The following is a 21,859-nucleotide window of genomic DNA, read 5'->3' as shown; positions in this document are numbered from 1 at the left end:
TTCACAATAGCAAAGACTTGGAACCAACCCAAATGTCCAACAATGATGGACTGGATTAAGAAAATGTGGCACATATACACCATGGAATACTATGCAGCCATAAAAAATCATGAGTTCATGTCCTTTGTAGGGATATGGATGAAATTGGAAATCATCATTCTCAGTAAACTATCGCAAGAACAAAAAACCAAATGCTGCATATTCTCACTCATAGATGGGAATTGAACAATGAGAACACACGGACACAGGAAGGGTAACATCACACTCTGGGGACTGTTGTGGGGTGGGGGTAGTGGGGAGGGATAACTTTAGGAGATATACCTAATGCTAAATGACGAGTTAATGGGTGCAGCACACCAGCATGGCATATGTATACATATGTAACTAACCTGCACATTGTGCACATGTACCCTAAAACTTAAAGTATAATAATAATAAAATAAAAAAATTAGAAAAAAATAAAGTTAAAGGGATATTATTATTATTATTTTTGTAAGTTAAACATTAGGATTAAAAAGCACTACAGAGTTTTCTAGAGCACTGATCTACTCTGTAACAGAAAATTGTAAAGGGTTATAAAAGGTTTATGAGAATCTTACCTTATGGTCAAACTGATTAAGATTGGGAAGATTTGTCTATAAAGTTTTATTAAGAATTGGGTTTGACATTAATACTACACTAATGCAAAGGTGAAATTTGGCTTTATCTCTTGAATAAGATTTTCATGTGTTATTACAAGGTAAAGAAAGATTTTTATTTGCTTTTTAAATAAACTATAGGAAAAATAAGGGAGAGAAAAGTGACAGATCGTTTGGAAACCCAAGTCTCCCCTATATCAATGAGTAAAAGTTTTTACCTTTTTGAAATCTTTGAGTTATCATTTTGGCTAAATAAATGCTTTATGGTGACCTGGGATTCTATTTTGTAATATCAACTGTTTAAACCTTTTGTATTTGACAAACGTTCCAAACTGAAATTCTAAAGTAAGTCTTTTTCTGACCTGATTAGTCCTTCTAGATATTAGGTCCCCTAAAGTCCAAAAGTGACATATTTGGCTTATTTGATGTATTAAAATCATACAGGAAGCACTTTCAAATATAAAATACTATTTGGCTTTCTTTGGACTATACTTATATAAATGTGTTATTGGTATGTGTTCCAAAATTATGCAAAACTCCTATAATTCTGGTATGACTTAGTGTACATTATCACTCATAATTATAGTTCTTATGTTACGTTATTGTGTGCTACAGAGTTAACCAAATTTCTTTGTCAATTGCATCTTTAATCGGCTGTCCTAAGACTTTTGTCACCCACAGACAATTGTTGTCTTGTTTTAATCCTTTTCAAAAGGTGGTTTATAATCAGCTATAGGACTCTGATGGGTACTCTAAAATGCAAGCCTCTGATAACTTTGAAAATTGTGCCATTGGCTGGGCATGATGGCTCACAACTGTAATCCCAGCACTTTGGGAGGCTGAGGCAGGCAGATCACGTGGGGTCAGGAGTTCAAGACTAGCCTGGCCAGCATGGTGAAATGCCATCTCTACTAAAAATACAAAAATCAGTCAGGCATGGTGGCATGCACCTGTAATCCCAGTTACTTGGGAGGCTGAGGCAGGAGAATCACTTGAACCTGGGAGGCAGAGGTTGCAGTGAGCTGAGATCGCACCATTGCATTCCAGCCTGGGCAACAAGAGGGAAACTCTGTCTCAAAAAAAAAAAAAAAAAAAATAGAAAAAGAATATTGTGCCATTGAAACAGAAAAGAAAACACAAATAAACTTCCAGGATTCTCATAGAAACTTAATATATTCATAAGGAATGTGGCCCAATATCAGGCAAAACAAGAGTTAACAGCATGGACTAAACTAATAAAAGACCAAAACAATCTTTTAATGACTTTTTGCTTCAAACATTGCATATCCTTTCTGTTTTGCTTTTCAGAGTCAAGAAAACTTTTCCTTTGGAAAGTATTTACTGCTTTTAACAATTGAAAAAAGTATACTACTGTGGACAAAATTTGGAGCATATGTCTTTCTTTTTACCTGATTTCTCCAGAATTTGAAAACTATTTGGGAGTATTCTTAACTAATGGCAATATAGTTATTTGCATAAGTGCAGTAAGAATCCTTTCTTTTGTAACAGGACACAATTAAAGAAACTGCTTATTTTATGAAGGCTTTGACTAGAATGGTGTGCTTTCATATACAAACACACTGCTTTAAGGGATCAAAGTTGACTTATAGAGCCAATAAAAGCCACTATGGAAAACTGGCCTCATTCCTTGTCTATGCAGTCTCTGTATGGGGTTCCTGACCTGTGGTAAGTGAAGAATGTCACTTTCTGACCAGCCCAGGAGCCCCAGGTTATCTTGGGACATCAAGAAGAAAGGAATGCACCCTACTTATACAGGTATTTGCAGGCACAGATAAATCTGTGGCTGGCTCAAGGCTTTAAGAAGCCTAATGTGAGATTCTTTATAAATTAAATTTCCATCGAAACCAATTTTAAAAAGAGCCTATGTGGCAAATAATTATTTTTGCTGCACTTTATACAAATAATCAGGCCAAATATAATAAGATTAAAACTTTATGGCAAACAAATTTGTCCCACTGTGATTTGTCTTTGGTAAAAATGGAAGCTAGAGAGAGAATTTGTTTCAAAAACTATGATACACCAGTTATTAGATTCTAGTCTCGTCTGTTGTTTTTGAGTTTCTTCTGCAATTTAGGCAGACCCTGCTTATTCCTGAGAATCAACCAGTGATCTATGACTGTTGCTCAGAAGAAATAAGAGGGATGGCTAACATAAAGATCTGGATTAGTATTCTAATTCTGGGCATGTATTAGAATTGGCTAGTGGCCCCATATCAGCTTGGTTTTAACAATTACCCAGTTCATGGAAAGCCTTCTTATTCAGTTTACTTGGGATAATTGTGCTGATTTTGTTTTACTGTTGTGGAATATATTGCTGTTGTCCTCTTTGTGTAGCAATGCAGGAAAAGCTTACTTAACATTTTCTTAAATTGAACACTTATTAATCTTCCAGATTTCACCTTTTGTCAGAACTCAGAGTTATGATTTGCCCTCACTGTACTGACAACAGGCTCTGGTAGGGTGCAGAGGTCCTGGTAAACACACCCTCTGCTGGAAAACAGGGAGAAGTTTCCGTCAGTGTAAACCTGCCTGGGCTGAAGTTAGGAGACTGAGTAGAACATTTGCTGCAGAAAAAAAAGATGTGTAATTTTCACAGTTAGAATTAACTTAGGAGAGCTGAAATTAACTGAGCCTCGGAAATCTGAATCTTGAAGTCACCAGTGGCTTTTGGGGCTGTGAGAGAGTCTCTTGTGGTCTTTAATCATGTGAGGGTGGGGTGAAATTCAATATTCAGTGGTTCTGCAACGGGATGCACTGTGCAATTGGCGATTGAGAAGCCAACTCTCTGGCTTTAGGAGAAGAATGTCTTGCTGTTAGTCCTTCTGGAAATAGAGCCTTGCATTGCCTGCTGTCTGTTTACACTACCTTTGCACATTGCCTTTGGTTATAGAGTCATGTCCAATGGCTTTTTACTTCTGTTTGCAGGGCAGGAGATGGCACCCTGTTAAAGAGAAAGGATAGTAGCTGCAAAATCATTTGTTTCTCTGTTTCTGTGACTGTATATATTAGCTCATCTTTGAATGGTCTTTATAGCCACACCAGGCTGGAGGTAACAGGGTCATGGGAGTGGACTGCTGGTGTGGGCTGAATCAGAGTTCAGATCCATGTCTCCAAGAGGTAGGAAGTGCAGGGCAAGTCATGTGGCTTCTGGGGCATCCCTCACTTTCTTAGTTAAGGAGAAGTTGAAGTAGTCATTCTGAAATATTATGGGAGTCTGCAGAAAAAGTAATGAAAACCAAAGCACTTTCCATTAAACTCCATAATTTAGTCCTTACAAGAATGCCACAGGGCAAGCAACCAGTCAGACCTTACTAGTCGTGCTTCCTAGAAGAGACTGAGGTTCAGAGAGTGGGACAGAGTGTCAGATTTGGGATCAGTGGCTAGTCCAATGTGATTTCCATCCTTTCTTCTGAGAGAAAGCATAAGAAGGCTAAGAGGATGGGGGAAAAGCACAAGTCACCTGCCTGAGAGTCAACAGAGCAGGGGTCTCTTTCTCAGTTTGTTTCTCTAAGTTATGGCAAATGCTTTTTGAGCTGTGATTATTGAGAATGGGGGCTGAAGTTCAACACATAGTTGGCATGAGAGAAGTAATTATGATTGAAGAAATCTAGATGAAATCCATTGTTCTTTTCTGTAAAGGGGTTGTTATCCCTGATTCTTTTTTTCTTTTTTTCTTTTTTCTTTTTTAGATGGAGCCTTGCTCTGTTGCCCAGGCTGGAGTGCAGTGGTGTGATCTTGGCTCACTGCAACCTCTGCCTCCTGGGTTCAAGTGATTCTCATGCCTCAGCCTTTCCAGTAGCTGGAACTACAGGAGTGTGCCACCATGCCCGGCTAATGTTTGTATTTTTAGTAGAGGTGGAGTTTCACCATGTTGGCCAGGCTGGTCTTGAACTCCTGACCTCAAGTGATTCACCCACCTTGGCCTCCCAAAGTGCTGGAATTACAGGAGTGAGCCATTGTGCCTGGCCTGTTCTCACTGATTCTTATAGTGCCATGTTTCTCAGAATTTGTAGCTTCAATTACTTATATTTGTGCACCTGACTTTTAGGTGAGCTCCAGAATAGCATTACTAATTAAGAATGAGCATTTAGAGTAGAACAAGTGGGAGGAACAGCAAGACTCACTTCCAGAAAGCCTCACTACAGGTCTAATAGGTGAGGAAAGTCCCCATCTTTCCCATTTTTCTTCATTACCTCCCTGTGGGGCAAGCACTGCCATTATGCATGAGTAAACTGTCTGAGTTATAGATAAGTAATGACATGAAACTTCACAAACAGGCCTAGATTTCTACCCAGGGAACCGCTGTTATCAGAGAAGGGAGTTTGGAATCTTAAGCAACAAACACATGTTGATTCTCAGTATTTGCCTCCTGATGGCTTGCTCAGAGGGCCTGTTTTCATTGCCCACTTTATATGTCAGTAAATAATCTTCCCTGGCAGTGGGTCCACCATGTCTGGATGCACACAGGGAAATCTGGTGGGGTCTGGCCAGGGAAAAACACTCCTCAGGTTTTGCAGGAAAAGCAGTGAACCCTTCTTTTAAGCTCGAGAATGCTTTAAAGATGCATCATTGGCAAGCCTTGCCAAAGAAATACGGGATCTAAACGTGATAAAAGCCACGACGACATCAAGCTGGCTCTGGAGGTCTCCTTTGAAGTTTGCTGAGTGGATTGTCAGTGGGAGACTGATATTTACATGTAGAAGCACACAAGTGTTACTGCTAATTGTGGTAAATCAGGCTGGCCAGCCTGGCTCTGGATCCCACTGTGCCTAACACCAGCCCTGCATCCCAGGCACATGCCGGGCTCCTCAGAAGAGATCAGCCAGCCAGCATTGTGTGAATTGCATTTGGGTTCACAGCACTGTAATTGTCCTTCTCCTGCTATGAGGAGCAGAGAGGGAAAAGGGGAGGGAGGGTTGTGTAATTTGCCCTAGGAAATTGTGGGGGAGGGACAGGCACGGGGGGTGGGGGGCGGGCGGCACGACGTGGCTAAAACACTGACCTTCCCTTGAGAGAGACCATATGGTGAAGTGGAGAGGGCACAGCTTTTGCATCACACAGGCCTTGTATTAGAATTTTGGCTCTGACACCAGCTGTGTGACCTTGGGTCATTTGCAAAACCTCTCTGAGCCTCAACTGCCCCTTCTTAAAATCAGCTCTAAGTAACCACAGGATTATTCTTCAGAAACACAGCATGCACATGCAAACTTTGGCTTAGTAAATAATGATTTCTTTTTGTTCCATCTACTCCACCCCCCTTTCCCATTAGAAGCTTGCTACCTTTCACTCTGTGTTTTCTTCCTCTCCCATTTTCCTGGTGGCATTCAATAAAGCAGAATTCTGATTTCTGCAATGTAGGCCACCTTAGAGCAAAATACATGATCAGGCACCACCAAATTAGGCTATTATCTACTGGATCCTGTTTAACCAACCCAAACCCAACTCAGGCTAAATACAGGAATACATGAAAACGCTGAATTTCTCTTTTTTTTTTTTTTTTTTTTTGAGATGGAGTCTTGCTCTGTCACCCAGGCTGGAGTGCAGTGGTGTGATCTTGGCTCACTGCAAGCTCCACCTCTTGGGTTCATGCCATTCTCCTGCCTCAGCCTCCTGAGTAGCGGGGACTACAGGTGCCTGCCACCACGCCTGGCTAATTTTTTGTATTTTTAGTAGAGACAGGGTTTCACCGTGTTAGCCAGGATGGTCTCCATCTCCTGACCTCATGATCTGCCCGCCTCAGCCTCCCAAAGTGCTGGGATTACAGGCATGAGCCACTGCGCCCTTTCCTCCTTTTTTTTTTTAAACAACAACAACAACAACAAACAGTTTATTCAGTAATTATGTATACGTATTTTAGCTTCCAAAGTCAGTGATGGAACAAATTGAGTCCTATTAGGCCCACTCCATTGCATGAGTTAGCATCAGAGGAGGTCAAACTAGAGTGACTTCATCTTGAATATGGGCTAGGTAAGAAGAGGATGAGGCCTGCTGGGCTGCATTCCCAGGAGGTTAGGCATTTGTAGTCACAGGATGAGATAGGAGTTGGGTAGGAATGGTTTCACGAGATACAGGTCATAAAGACCACAGGATGCAGGCTGGGTGTGGTGCCTTATGCCTGTAATCCCAGTACTTTGGGAGGCCAAAGCAGGAGGATTGCTTAATCCTAGGAGTTCAAGACCAGCTTGGGCAACATAGTGAGACCTCATCTCTACAGATAATTTTTATTTTATTTTATTTTATTTTTTGTGATGGAGTCTTGCTCTGCCGCCCAGGCTGGAGTGCAGTGGCATGACCTTGGCTCACTGCAACCTCCACCTCGTGGGTTCAAGCGATTCTCCTGTCTCAGCCTCCTGAGTAGCTGGAATTACAGGCGCACACCACCATGCCTGGCTAATTTTTTTGTGTTTTTAGTAGAGATGGGGTTTCACCATGTTGGCCAGGCTGGTCTCGAACTCCTGACCTCAGGTGATCCGCCTGTCTTGGCCTCCCAAAGTGCTGCGATTACAGGCATGAGCCACCGTGCCCAGCCTCTACAAATAATTTTTTTTTTTTTTGAAATGGAGTCTCAGTCTGTCGCCCACCCTGGAGTGCAATGGTGCGATCTCAGCTCACTGCAGCCTCTGCCTCCCTGGTTCAAGCGATTCGCCTTACAAATAATTTTTAAAAAATGAGCTGGGTGTGGTGGTTTCACAAGATACGGGTGATAAAGACCCCAGGATGCGGGCCGGGTGTGGTGGTTTATGCCTGTAACCCAGCACTTTGGGAGGCCAAGGCAGGAGGATTGCGTAAGCCTAGGAGTTCAAGACTAGCCTGGACAACATAGTGAGACCTCATCTCCACAAATAATTTTTTAAAAATGAGCTGAGTGTGGTGGTGCAGGCCTGTAGTCCCAGCTCTTGGGCTAGGCGTGGGGGTCAGCTCAGGTGGGAGGATTGCTTGAGCCCAGGAGTTCAAGGATACAGTGAACTATGATTGTGCCAGTACACTCCAGCCTGGGCAACAGTGCAAGACCCTGTTTCATAAATAAATTAAAAAACCCCAAAAACCCAGGATGCAATGAAGAAGGAAGCCCAAACCCACCAAAACCAAGACGGTGATGAAAGTGACCTCTGGTCATCCTCACTACCCATTATATGCTAATTATAATGCATTAGCATGCTAAAAGATACCACCAGCACCATGACAGTTTGCAAATGTTGTATTAATGACAGGAAGTTACCCTATATGGTGGAAAAAGGAAGGAACCTTCAGTTCTGGGAATTTCCTCCCTGTTTCTGGGAAAATCATGAATAATGCACCCTTTGTTTAGCATATAATCAAGAAATAACCATAAGTATACTCAGTTAAGCAGTGTGGCTGTTCTGCCTATGGAGTAGCCACCCTTTTTTATTCCTTTATTTTCTTAATAAATTTGCTTGAATTCCTTCCTGGGTAAAGCCAAGAACCCATGTGGCCTCCTATGGTGATCTCCAATTTTGGGATTCACCTTGTGACATTAGGAGCAACTTAGGGATCTGGTGCATCCCAGGCCAAGACTAACGTGGTGATTTTTGGGGGGTTATGTTAAAACTGAGGGCTCTGCCCAGGCCCCTCAGCATGGCTTCTTGAGTCAATACCTGGGTACTTACTGGCCCTGGCACCTACAAGTTCATTCACAGTTCCTTCTCACTGACTTCACCAGTGACCACTATCAGTGACTTCAAGGGAGAAATGAGGGGGGAGATAAAATAAAGTGAATGGGGAAGAAATAAAGAAGAGAGGTCTTTTCACAGTTTGCCAGAATAGTCCCTTCAGTGGTTTTACCCCAGGGCAACAGGGGCCCCCTTTTAGTTTCTTTCTCTTTTAATTTTCTTTTCCCTTCCCACTTTTTGCCCACTTTTTGCCTTATTTGTGTCTTACTCAATTTTCATCTCTTTCTCTACTTCTTCATTCCCAGATTTGGCTGTAGAAAATTAGAAAGTTCTTGAACTTGGTTTGCACGGGTGCTTTTACTTTAACATGAAAATGAATGATCAGCCTCCTTCTAATTTTATCCTAGAGTCTACTGCATCCCTCCTACCCCCTGCACAGGAATTTAGTCACACTTATCTCTCCCACTTTCTCTCCCTTCTTCACTTTCTCTATTGCTCCTCCTTTCATGCCTGTACCTGGTTTTCCATGCCCTGTTTAGCCTGGCTTGGGATCCAGCAGGTTCTCCAAGGGTTCCTGCAAGAACCCCGGCTGGGTGCCCAGGTCTGAGCCTGGTATGTGCCTCAGTATCACAAAGGCCTCCTGTAAATGACATCCATTGTTGGAAGTTTCAGAAATTCTAGGTCAAAATGGCACTGAAATATTAATGTATTTACTCCAACCCAAGCAACTTTTCTAAAAGTTGTAGAGAGTGTGACCTCTTTATTAATTGAAACATGAAAATCAGCTCTAGTTTGGAAGCTGAGAAAAAAAAAATATATATATATATATATATATATATGTATGTATTTATTTCTTTGTTGTTTGAATTCTTAATATAAATGGTTTAAAGGACCATTGAAAACTGCATGCAATCACAGAAGGTTTTGGCTTCAGGCAGCTCCCGCCATGATCTTGGGACCCCATTGATTCTTTCATCTTTCAGGCGTCTTACTGTTTGAACCTTGAATTTTAACCTGGGACATGTTTGACTAAAATGATGCTGTTAATATTTTCTGTTGTGCAAAACACAAAGAGAACTAGGCTCCAGGGTTGTTTCTATTTGCTAATGCTGTTTCTGTTGACTTTTGACTTTTCTAGTTTCCCAGAGCTATGGGGACTTCCCATCCGGCGTTCCTGGTCTTAGGCTGTCTTCTCACAGGTACGGAGCCCAGTCCTCTCTGAGTTCCTTGTTTGGGTGTCTCGTTTTTTTAAGCTTTGTGCTGCATGGGTTTATTACCAGTACTCTGCATACACAGTCCAAAAGAGTGAAAAGAAATAGAAAACTATAGGACGTTATCCAGAATGACCACAAACCTTCAGTTCCCTTTGCTGTATCGCACTTACTCCATTTCAAAAGGAATGCTCTCCAGTGGCAGTTTTAGTACATATATAATGTTGGCATTGAAATGTTGTTAGTAATAATGTCTAAATTTACTTACTACTCTCTTCCTTTTCCTAGGACAAGGCTTCTATTAGAGCTGGATTAGATAAATTCAGGAATGGTCAGCTGTGGGAGGTGGCACATCTGTTGTCCCAGCCCCTTGAGCAGCTGAGGTGGGATGATCCCTTAAGGCCAGGAGTTCAAGGTTGCAGTGCACTGTGATTATGCCTGTGACTAGCCACCACACTCCAGCAACATAGCAAGACCTCATTTAAAAAAAATGTTCAAAGGAAATAAATAATAGAAAATTCTTGCCCAAGAAATCATACTTGTCTTAAATCATAACTCTCTTGAGGAAAGATGCTTACATTGCTTCCAAATCTCAGAGTTACCTTTATCTTCTCTAGGAATCAAATTGATAGATGAATGTTTGGCTCTTGGAAAATCTTAAAAACTTTCCCACCAAAAGGATCATTGGGGTAATTTGTTGAAGTGTGTATTGGACTGTCTTAGTTTTCCTCCAGATATTTATGCACTGCAGATGTTCGCCATGAAACCAGTGCTCTTCTATTCTGAGGAGTTAGCTCAGCCCGTTAGTGTCTTTGTCTTACCCATTTGGATATGGTAGAATTGAGCAAGACCAGAGATTCAACAGTTAAAGCTCCACTAAGTATACCCCATCTACAGAGTAATAGGTGATCCAGATGTACTTACAAATCCTATCTTAACAAGCTTTAGGAATTATAGTGGTCATATACTGAAGTTGGGTGGAAGTCTCACACCAGGTTCCAAGGGAGATTACAAATCATTAATTAATAATTAAGTCATAATATCTCTTCTATCAGTCTCGGGTTTCTTGTTTTCTAAGTTCTGTGCTCCATGGGTTTATTATCTGTACTCTGCTTACACAGTCCAAAAGAGTGAAAAGAAATAGAAAACTACAGGACGTTATCCAGAATGACCACAAACCTTCAGTTCCTTTGCTGCATTGCACTTACTCTATTGCAAAAGGAGTAAGTGCAATTTCAGTCTAAATAAGCGAGACTGAAATTTGAGCTTCAAAGATGAACTTAGAGTTTTCACTCTTGGGTTTTACTTACCAATTGTGAATTAAAATCCATATCATCTGGCACCACTGCACTCCAGCCTGGGTGACAGAGCAAGACTCCATCTCATAAAAATAAATAAATAAATAAACAAACAAATAAATCCACATCATCCTGCTTTGGCCCTGGAAGTCATGAGGGAGAGACGGCATGCCCGAGGGCTATAAGAAATGAAGATGTGGAATTCTTGAGCACAGATGTGCTTTGTGTTTTGTTCAGTCTGTGTCCTTGCCTCCATTCTCATTCCATGTGGGTTTTTTTTTTTTTTTTTTTTTTGAGACAGGGTCTCTCGCTCTATTGCCCAGGTTGGAGTGCAGAGGCTCACTGCAACCTCAATCCCCTGGGCTCCAGTGATCCTCCCACCTCAGCCTCTGGAGTAGCTAGGACTACAGGTGTACACCAGCACACCTGGCTAATTTTTTTATTTTTTTATTTTTTGTGGAGACCAGGTCTCACTACGTTGCCCAGGCTGGTCTCGAACTCCTGAGCTCAAGCGATCTTCCCACTTCCACCTCACAAAGTGCTGGGATTATAGTCATGAGCCTCTGTGCCCCAGCCTCATCTCATTTTAACTAAAGGAAACCTTTGCAGTGATTGTGAACCATAAAGAACCCATATGTGCTTGAGCCCGTGCCATCTTGGGATATTTTATGGTTACACATAAGAGTCTGAAATATGGAATTGGAATCAGACATCCTCTGTCTATTTGAGTGTTTGGAGGGGTGAATCTAGTGGGGCTTGGTGGAGCTATTTGGAACATTTGCTGCTCTCAGCAGATGCAGTGGCTGTTATAATGGGGGAGCTTTCATGGGCATCCAGGCTAACGGATTTTTGTGTAGAAATGGTCATTGTTCATCTAAGCTGCTACTGTTGCTTCTCTCAGTTATCGGGATGAGACTGTCCTTTCTGACTGCATCCTATTCAGAGCGTGCTTCCTTTTGCAGGGCTGAGCCTAATCCTCTGCCAGCTTTCATTACCCTCTATCCTTCCAAATGAAAATGAAAAGGTTGTGCAGCTGAATTCATCCTTTTCTCTGAGATGCTTTGGGGAGAGTGAAGTGAGCTGGCAGTACCCCATGTCTGAAGAAGAGAGCTCCGATGTGGAAATCAGAAATGAAGAAAACAACAGCGGCCTTTTTGTGACGGTCTTGGAAGTGAGCAGTGCCTCGGCGGCCCACACAGGGTTGTACACTTGCTATTACAACCACACTCAGACAGAAGAGAATGAGCTTGAAGGCAGGCACATTTACATCTATGTGCCAGGTGAGTTGGCTGGGTCCCCAGGACCAAGCTTCTTCTCTTCCTGTCTTTCCTGTTAAATGTACTAAGGTTTTAAACATATATATAAATAATTAATATTTATTGTGGGAAGTTTGAAAAATGTAAGTGAACACACACAAAAATCATTTGTAATATTATCAAGAAATATTCATTGTTAGCATTTCAGAGCTGTATTAAGTTTGGAAAGTCATCTTTGTTATGACATGTCCTGTATTGATACTGTATAAACAATCTGAAATATACTCATCTCTATTCAGTTCATTCAAGTTGCACACATACTCACAGTGTGTCCAGCACTGGGCTAAGTGTTGAATACACAAAAATTAATAGGTAAGCCCTGTCTTGGAGTTGCTGATAGTTCATTATAATATCTTCCAAATAAACACTCGATTTTTCAGATTCACTATCAACATACATTTATTCTTGGAGAGTTGGAAGGAATTTCCTTTTTCCTTTTAAAAAAGTTATATATATATATATATATATATATATTTTTTTTTTTTTTTTTGGTAACAGGGTCTCACTCTGTTGCCCAGGCTGGAATGCAGTGGCATGATCATCATAGCTTACTGCAATCTCAACTCCCTTGGTTCAAGCGATTCTCCCACTTCAGCCTCCCCAGTAGCTGGGATTACAGGCACGCACCACCACGCCCAGCTAATTTTTATATTAGTTGAGACAGGGGTTTCACCATATTGACCAGGCTGGTCTTGAACTCCTGACCTTAAGTGATCTGCCTGCTTCGGCCTCCCAAAATGCTGGGATTACAGGCGTGAGCCACTGTGCCTGAATTTTTATTTTTATTTTTGTAGAGATAGGGTTTCACTGTGTTGCCCAGGCTGGTCTCAAACTCCTGGGCTCAAGTGATCCACACCCACCTCAGCTTCCCAAAGTTCTGGGATTACAGGCACGAGCCACTGGGCCTGGCCTACTCCTGCATTTTAATTAAAAGGACAAAAGGGTCGAGCACAAGTGATGGCAATTTCAGTATGCAGTTGGGTAAATTAAAAAGGACTATGGCTAGAATCCTTGGTTTTAGAACAAAACCTAAACTGTTTATGATTCTTGCCATCCTTGCTGTTTTGGCATAGGTGTGTCTTCCTACCTTTCTGCCTTTTCTTTTTCAGTTTTTAATGGGCTCCTCTTCCTACCCTCTATAACTACGAGTGTCCCCAGGGATCTAGACCCTCTTTACTTTTTCATGATACTCTTATTCATATGAACCTTCCTTCTTAACAATTAAAAAAAAACAAAAACTTTGTTTTGAAAAGGGAAGGTATTTAGAATGTCACTCCAACTTCATTCACACTTAGATTCCTTCAGGAAAATCCTCTAGGTGTGGAGGGATTTTCCCCTGCTGTGAAGAGAATGGTAGGAACGTGAATGTGTTAAAGGCACACGAGTCCCTGAAGTTTTAATCCGTGTAAGATTGTCCAAAAATTCTTCTTGTTCCAGCACAGACGCCATCCAAGTAGCCCCTGCATCGCTGTCTGACTGAGATCTTTTTATTCGCAATCATGGAGACTTAGGGGCCCTTTCTGCAGCTGAAGTTTGAGACTCTTAGAACTTCTTACCACCGTAGCTTAAGTAGCTGTTTTTCTTTTGGAAAGGAAATTCTCAGGCTCCTTCTCCTTCTTTAAATTTTATGTATTTCTCAAAGGATTACTTTTTAATAAACAGATTTCTATGCTATTTTTGAATCATACTGACTATAGGTGATAAGAGTTTTTAAAAGCATTTCATAATAAAACTAGAAATATTTTTTCCTGTTTTAAACAGAGTTGGACTGTATTATTTTATTGTTAATTTTTGTTTTTAGTTGTTTAAATTTTGATTCAGATTCCTGGTTAGTATTTATTTATTTATTTGTAGAGACAGGGTCTCTCTATGTTGCCCAGGCAGGTCTCAAACTCCTGAACACAAGCAACCCTCCCACCTTGGCTTCCCAAAGTGCTGGGATTACAGGCATGAGCCACAACTCCTGTCCAGTATTGATATTTATCATCAGTATTATCCATCAGGAGACAGGCAATTTGGTATTATTCATACTTAAAAATCACTTTGTAGCTGTCATGATAACTAATGCCAGTGGGGCAATTCTTCTGGATATATGTGTAAAGGTGAACTTCATACCTAATATCAATAATGCCAGTGGGATAGTTTTTCTGGATTTATGTGTAAAGGTGAAATTAATGTCTAATAGAGTCTTCATTCTTTTTTAAACCACAGACCCAGATGTAGCCTTTGTACCTCTAGGAATGACGGATTATTTAGTCATCGTGGAGGATGATGATTCTGCCATTATACCTTGTCGCACAACTGATCCCGAGACTCCTGTAACCTTACACAACAGTGAGGGGGTGGTATCTGCCTCCTACAACAGCAGACAGGGCTTTAATGGGACCTTCACTGTAGGGCCCTATATCTGTGAGGCCACCGTCAACGGAAAGAAGTTCCAGACCATCCCATTTAACGTTTATGCTTTAAAAGGTACTTGTATCATCTCCTTCCTTCTTTAAATAAGAATAACAGGCAAAATCATCAGGTGCATGTAGGATTTTTTTTTTTTTTTTTTAAATCATCATCACTGGTGATCCTAAATTCTGATTTGGGGATTTAGGACCCCAGCTAATACAATGTCTGTGGCTATAATAATAAGCTTAAAATTACTAAAGGCCAAAGCTTGATTACCCATGCAAGATTTCATGTTTCATCAGTTGACTTCAAAATACTGTAAGGAATTCTTTTCTTACATAAGCCTCTTACTTTCATTCACATTCCTGGCTATGGCGGCCCTAAAAACAAACATACACCCAGGGGGTTAGATGCCTAGATTAATTTTAGTAACTTAAGAAAAGTGATTTGAAGAAAGTAGTTTAGACTTCAACCCTTTGATGTCCACAGTTAGTACGCTTGGGGAAGTATAATACATGCTGAGGTCAACAGATATTTCCTGAACACTATATTACATGGAGGAATGGGTAGCAGCAAGAGTACACTGTTTTAAAATCAGAGCACAGCTAATTTTGTGCCAGGCACTGTGCTAGGTTCTGGGAAAGTACTGAGAATAACTGAGGAGCAGAGTGGAAGAGAAGAAGAGAAGAAACAATTGGATAGAAACAAAGTGTCTAGAGCAGTGTGAATCAGCAAATGTTGGTTGATTAAATGAATAAATTTATTAGTCAAGGAGATTGTGGACGAGTATAACCATAACTAACCCACTGCTGAGGAATGCAGTGTTCTGTTTGATTGGAATTTATTTTTATTGTTATTATTTTGTAATTCTGTATTATAACTATATGCCTAATTGTTGTACACCATCTCACAATCAAGCCTTGTGAGATTTTCCAAATTTTATCTTGATCAAACTGGTTTGCAAATTATTTTTCAGGGTTTTCTTTAAAAAAAAAAAAAACACCCAAACTTTATAAGATCCTGGCTATCCTGTGGATTTTTAGGCCCTTGTATTTGTTCTTTTTTATAGCAACATCAGAGCTGGATCTAGAAATGGAAGCTCTTAAAACCGTGTATAAGTCAGGGGAAACGATTGTGGTCACCTGTGCTGTTTTTAACAATGAGGTGGTTGACCTTCAATGGACTTACCCTGGAGAAGTGGTAGGTACCCTCAAAACGTGCAATGGCTTGGAGCAGAGCAGCAGGGCTCAGAAGACCTGCATTTGAGCTCGGTCTGTCACTGATGGGCACATCACTGAGTTTCTCTAGACCTTAGCTTCCCACCTCTGTGATGAACACATTTGATTAAATGGCCTTTAGGACTCCTTGATCAATGGGAGAGTTTGAAATGATAGTTCCTGGACCAGGCCCTTCAGAATACATAAAGAGTGTGCAGTAAGCCTTCTTTTTCAGAAGTCAGACAGAAATAGGAAGGTTCTCTGGCTACAAGATATCAACCAAAAAATTAGAAGAGCAAAAAAACCACTGGATTTTACTATTGCGGAGACAGTGATTGATTCTCATCGTCTTGGCCTCTGTGCCCTGAGGTTTGATTCATCTGATAGTGTTGATTGCCCGCACCCCTTCCTCTTCTGCCTTGTTGGCACCCAGGACAATGTGTCTTCCTGTTCCACCTCCTATGTGCCTGACCTTTGCATGGCCCACCTTCAGTGAACAGTTATGATGTAATCATTCAGCAAAGGTTTAATGAAGTTTGCTCAATCCCAAGCACTGTACCAGAAGCTGGTTCAGTATTGCAGGAAGAAGGGAGGAAGGGAGATGGAAGTGGGGAAGGGGAGCCACCATGCTGCCTCTTGGTCACTGAAGATTTACACAGAGTCTCAGTCATTCTAATGCATTGTCACTAAGTGTGTAAGACAGCCATGTGTAAGAGGCTATGAATGCCCAAATGCAGGAATGACTAATATTCTTATGGAGAACAAAAACGAGATATATATATTTCTTCCCTCCACTCCTGACTTGTAAATTTCTGCTCCCTGTTCTTTTAGGCATTTGACAGCTTTCTGTCCTTCTATCCATTGATCTCCCTCCTTTTATCCGTTTCTCTCTCCCATGCATTTGCCGCTGCTTTTCATTTGTCCTGGGGCGTCTGATAGGAAGTTGGGCATTTTCACTATTGCCTCACAAACTTCACACAGTGAAGGGACATTTACAGTCCAACAAATGTACATCTTCCCTGAAATATGAAGTGATTTGGTTCTTCTGTTCATACTTGATTGACTTTAATCCTTAACACATAAACACTGCTTTTTATTTATAGGAGACAGCAATTTTTTTTCCCAAACCAAAGTACATGCTATTTGGCTTACAAATATATAATCAAAGTATTGTTTCATACAGTATGTTTTTTCCGATTATAAAAGTAATGCAGGTTTATTGCAGAAACTTTGTAAAATATGGAGAGACAAAGGAAAGGCTACTTCCCAGAGCATCACTGTTTATATTTTAGGGAGATAAAGCTTTTATTTTTCATTTGTATTTCTTTCTTTTTTTTTTCTTTTTTCTTTTTTCTTTTTGTTGTGGAGATGAGGATCTCACTACATTGCCCAGGCTGGTCTCGAACTCCTGGGCTTAAGTGATCCTCCCACCTTGGCCTTTCAAAGTGTTGGGATTACACATGTGAGCCTCTGAGCTTGACTGAGATAAAGCTCTTAAGTATTTCTTATCCATAGATAAACATTGAATAATAGGTGTTATTCTTTAAATGGTAATTTATTACATTCTTTATCCTTCAGCAGTATAGCACAAACACCTTATATGTGTCATTAACTGTCCTTTTAAAAAATGGGCTGGGTGTGGTGGCTCATGCCTGTAATCCCAGTACTTTGGGAGGCTGAGGCAGGAGAGTCACTTGAGGCCAGGAGTTTGAGATCAGCCTGGGCAATGTATCAAGACTCCGTCTCTACAAAAATTTTTAAAAATTAGCCAGGTGTGGTGGCATGAGCCTGTAGCCTCAGCTACTCAGGAGACTGAGGTGGGAGGATCACTTGAACCCAGGAGGTTGGGGCTGCAGTGAGCCATGATTGTGCCACTGCACTCCAGCCTGGGCAGCAGAGTGAGATTCTGTCTCTAAAAAAATTAAAAACAAAATAAAAAATCTCATGATTTTCTAAGCAGCTAGCTTTTATTCTTTAGGTTTTATCTTTTAGAGCAGTTTTAGGTTTACAGCAAAATTGAGAGGTACAAAGATTTCCCATGTGTTCCCTACACCCACACATTGCATAGCCTCCCACCTTGTCAACATCCCTACCATCCATTTGTTATAACTGCTGAACCTCCATTGACACATCCATATCATCCAGAGTCCATAGTTTATCTTAGAGTTCACTCCTAGGAGCGAGCTTTTTAAAAGTCGGTTTTCTTCCCCTTTTGCTGTAGAAAGGCAAAGGCATCACAATGCTGGAAGAAATCAAAGTCCCATCCATCAAATTGGTGTACACTTTGACGGTCCCCGAGGCCACGGTGAAAGACAGTGGAGATTACGAATGTGCTGCCCGCCAGGCTACCAGGGAGGTCAAAGAAATGAAGAAAGTCACTATTTCTGTCCATGGTACATTCCGCTTTCTAAAATGTCAGTTGTCCATGCTGCTTGGGATCCATATGTGGTAATCATTATTTAATGGAAACTCTTCCCTGTACAGAGAAAGGGTTCATTGAAATCAAACCCACCTTCAGCCAGTTGGAAGCTGTCAACCTGCATGAAGTCAAACATTTTGTTGTAGAGGTGCGGGCCTACCCACCTCCCAGGATATCCTGGCTGAAAAACAATCTGACTCTGATTGAAAATCTCACTGAGATCACCACTGATGTGGAAAAGATTCAGGAAATAAGGTAAAGAAACTCTCTGCCCAAGTATGCCTTTTTTTAGTGTGCATCAGAGGCGGACTGAGGTTTGTGTGTGTCTTACAACCCAGACCCAAAGTCAGTCTAGAAAATGTAACAATCTGAGTTAAGAGATGCTTGAAATCACATCCCTTTGATGATAACATTGCAAAGTGGTATTAGTATGCTGGTAAGTATTTAATGAGAAGATGAGAAGAAAGAACTAAAAGCTCTGGCCCCTGGGGAAAGACAGGTCACTGGATTCAGCTAGGGTGGAAGAAAGGAAGTAAAATTGGACTCACCAGGATTGAATAGATTGAATATATTCCCTGATGTTCATCATCCATATCGCAAGTAGACAGGTATGGTGATTACACCCATGAGGCAGTTATCACATCACCTTACGTGAAAGTTAACGTCATAGGCTTAATCTGGAACCCGTTTGCCCTAATTGAGGACTCCACAGGAAAGAAGAGTAGAGCCTGGCTAACTTTAATCAGGAGAGAGATATGCAGTGAGTTGCTTGGATCCCTACCTTTTAATCAGAATGGTAGATTGCTCTCATCTCTTAACTGGTGGTGGAGTTTTGAATGAGTCACCCCTCAGCCACAGTTTCCTCATCTACAATGTAGGATAAACAATACCTTATGTCCTTCAAGGCAAGGAATTGGATCAGATGATATCATGAGGCCTCTTAAGGTTTTAAGCTGTGATTAGAACCCAAGAGTCAGAAGGTACGTCTCACAGCACCCAGCTAACCAGCCCTATACTTTTGTCAGAAATCATCTCAGAAAGACAAAGTCAGTCCTGTATTTCAAGCCTTCAGGAGGAAGAACAGAGCCTTTCTCATCAGTTCCATTCACCTCAGGATTTGCTTTCTTCTTTGTGAACTAAATTCCATGTGTAATTGAGAAGCAATGTCTGAGAAAATGGAATTTTACAACCTCTATAGAATAGTAAAGGAAAAATGAAGTGGGATACTGAATCTGGAAGGCTTTCTGTTGACACAAAATGAAGGTGTACAACAAGGAGGGCAGCTTTCCATGAGGAACTTCCATGAGGCTGTGCAGCCAGAGAGGAATAGGGTAACAACCCTGGTACAGCTAACACCTCCAACACGTGTGTGAGCACTGTCTGCAAGCCATAATCCATAGCAGTGGCAGGACAGGCTCGCCAACTGAGTGGTTCTGGAAAGCTGCCTTTTCCTTTTAGTGATTCAAGGATGCTTCAACGTGGATTTTTTAGTTCCTGTTATGAGCCAGTGAATACAAAGATGAACATGGTAGATGGGGGATCTGGCTTCCTGGAGCTTAAAACTCCAGGATGGGGGATCTGGCTTTCCTGGAGGAAGAAAACCAGTGGTTTTCTTGGCCGAAGAAGTGTAGAGAACAAACAGCAGAGGATAATTTGGTAATCAGCATCCCAGTGTGCCCCAGGGGACTCTCTTAAGGAAATCCAGTCGTGGAGCACACCCAGTATGGTCCAGCCTGCTCTCTTCGTAGGTCTGAGTGCCCCAGTATTTGCAAAGTGTTGTGGAGCCTATGAAATGCTTTCACACATACAATCTCCTTTAATTAACTCTCACAATGACTCTGCGCTATGTGTACAATTATCACGTTTTACACACAAGGAAACTGAGGCATGGAGCATTGTAATAATAATGCCTGAGATCTTCTCACTCCATGACCAGTGCTTTCCTTCTCCATTCCAGTTGCTTTTTCAACTGTGATGATTTATAAAGGACAATCAAATGGGCACATACTATATTTACGCACATACATACACACACACACACACACACACACACACACAACCAGATGTCATTTATAATCCATGTAAAATATTTTTGGGGAAGTTTCTCTTTAATAAAGTTTGAAGAGGCATATATATATATATTTTTTTGAAGAGGCATATTTTTTCTAACTTTTTTTTTTTTTTTTTTGAGATGGAGTCTTGCTCTGTCACCCAGGCTGGAGTGCAGCGGTACGATCACGGCTCACTGCAACCTCCGCCTCCTGGGTTCAAGCGATTCTTCAGCTTCAGCCTCCTGAGTAGCTGGGATTACAGGCGTGTGCCACCATGCCTGGCTAATTTTTTTTTTTTTTTGTATTTTTAGTAGAGATGGGGGTTTCACCATGTTTGTCAGGCTGGTCTCGAACTCCTGACCTCAAGTGATTCACCTACCTTGGCCTCCCAAAGTGCTGGGATTACAGGTGTGAGTCATCACACCCAGCCTATAACTTTTTTTAATAGGTGATAGAATCCCGTGCTTGAAAAATAATCAAACAAAAAGAGAATGCATTGTAAGAAGCCTCACTGTACTCCTGTCCCCAACTGCCCAGTTCTCCCCTCCTCCCCACAGGGAAACATCTTTATTAGTTTCATTAGGTTCTTATGAAACCTTCCAGAGTTTCTTTAAGCAAAATACAAGCAAGTAGGACTGTCATATCCTGCGGACCACTACATACCAATACATAGAAAGTGTCCTCATTCTATCCTCCAGTGATATTCCATTTTTTGGCTGAACCACCTAAATGATGGATATTTAGGGGAAGCAAGTATTTTTTAAAAAAGGTAAAAATCAAAGGTTTTTATTTTTTATTTTTTTAAAGAAAAGTTGGTAGGCTGTGTTTATTCATTCAGAAGTCAGGCCGTGGCTGAACTGATAGCTCTTGGAGATGGCCATTGCTCATCTCTGAATGTCTAGTTTTCTCTTGTAAGAATTGTGTGTATGATCCAGACCTTCAGTGTGTGCACTATATATTGAGGATTCCAGAAGAGATGATATGGACAAGAAAAAAAGATGACTTTACTTTTTACAAGAAAAATAAAACTTAAATTGAAGAGTACAATTGTTTAAACAATTGGAACTTACTTAGCTACTGCTTGTTGAAACAAAATCCTTTTTTTAAAAGGTATCGAAGCAAATTAAAGCTGATCCGTGCTAAGGAAGAAGACAGTGGCCATTATACTATTGTAGCTCAAAATGAAGATGCTGTGAAGAGCTATACTTTTGAACTGTTAACTCAGGGTATGTAAAGGGAGTATAAAGATAATGCTAGCTCTGTAGATGAGTGTCTTCCAAGGAAAGCCTGGCACTTTTCTCCCCAGTCATGGAAGAAAAGCAGCACTTAGGGGAGAAGCAGTGTCTGCATATGTCACATATCGGGAATACCTCTGCTGGACTCATGAATTCAGGTATTTCTGGGAGGTTCTGGGTTACTCTAGAGTAGGGAAGGAATCCCTAGGCTCCACCAGCTTTCTTTATTTTTGTAGAGATGGAGTCTTGTCATGTTGCCCAGGCTGGTCTCCTGGGTTCAAGCTATCTTCCCACCTTGGCCTCTCAAAGTACTGAGATTACAGGTGTGAGCCACTGCACCTGGCCTCCACCAGCTTGCTTAGCACCTGCTTCTCAATCTGAGAAGAGAGAAGCAGATGACCTTAGATTGTTCTGGAGAGTTTTGCT

At 41.2% G+C, this 21,859-nt stretch overlaps 1 protein-coding gene across 5 annotated transcripts in view; it reads left to right on the top strand.

The window, feature by feature from the left end:
* The window catches only part of PDGFRA (platelet derived growth factor receptor alpha), a 70,785-nt gene that overhangs the window by 20,187 nt on the left and 28,739 nt on the right, over nt 1-21,859 (top strand). For all 5 annotated transcript variants that reach the window (XM_003806461.6, XM_063603819.1, XM_034958806.3 and 2 more), the window contains exons 2-8: nt 9,428-9,488; nt 11,761-12,078; nt 14,326-14,586; nt 15,581-15,711; nt 17,950-18,121; nt 18,213-18,402; nt 21,309-21,424. In XM_003806461.6, the coding sequence (XP_003806509.3) occupies nt 9,440-9,488; nt 11,761-12,078; nt 14,326-14,586; nt 15,581-15,711; nt 17,950-18,121; nt 18,213-18,402; nt 21,309-21,424 (1,237 nt within the window). In that variant the 5' untranslated portion in view covers nt 9,428-9,439. The remainder of the gene's footprint in view (nt 1-9,427; nt 9,489-11,760; nt 12,079-14,325; nt 14,587-15,580; nt 15,712-17,949; nt 18,122-18,212; nt 18,403-21,308; nt 21,425-21,859) is intronic.

Source organism: Pan paniscus, chromosome 3 (assembly GCF_029289425.2).
Source record: "Pan paniscus chromosome 3, NHGRI_mPanPan1-v2.0_pri, whole genome shotgun sequence".
NCBI classification, from domain to species: domain Eukaryota; kingdom Metazoa; phylum Chordata; class Mammalia; order Primates; family Hominidae; genus Pan; species Pan paniscus.
This window is presented reverse-complemented; position numbering and strand designations above follow the sequence as displayed.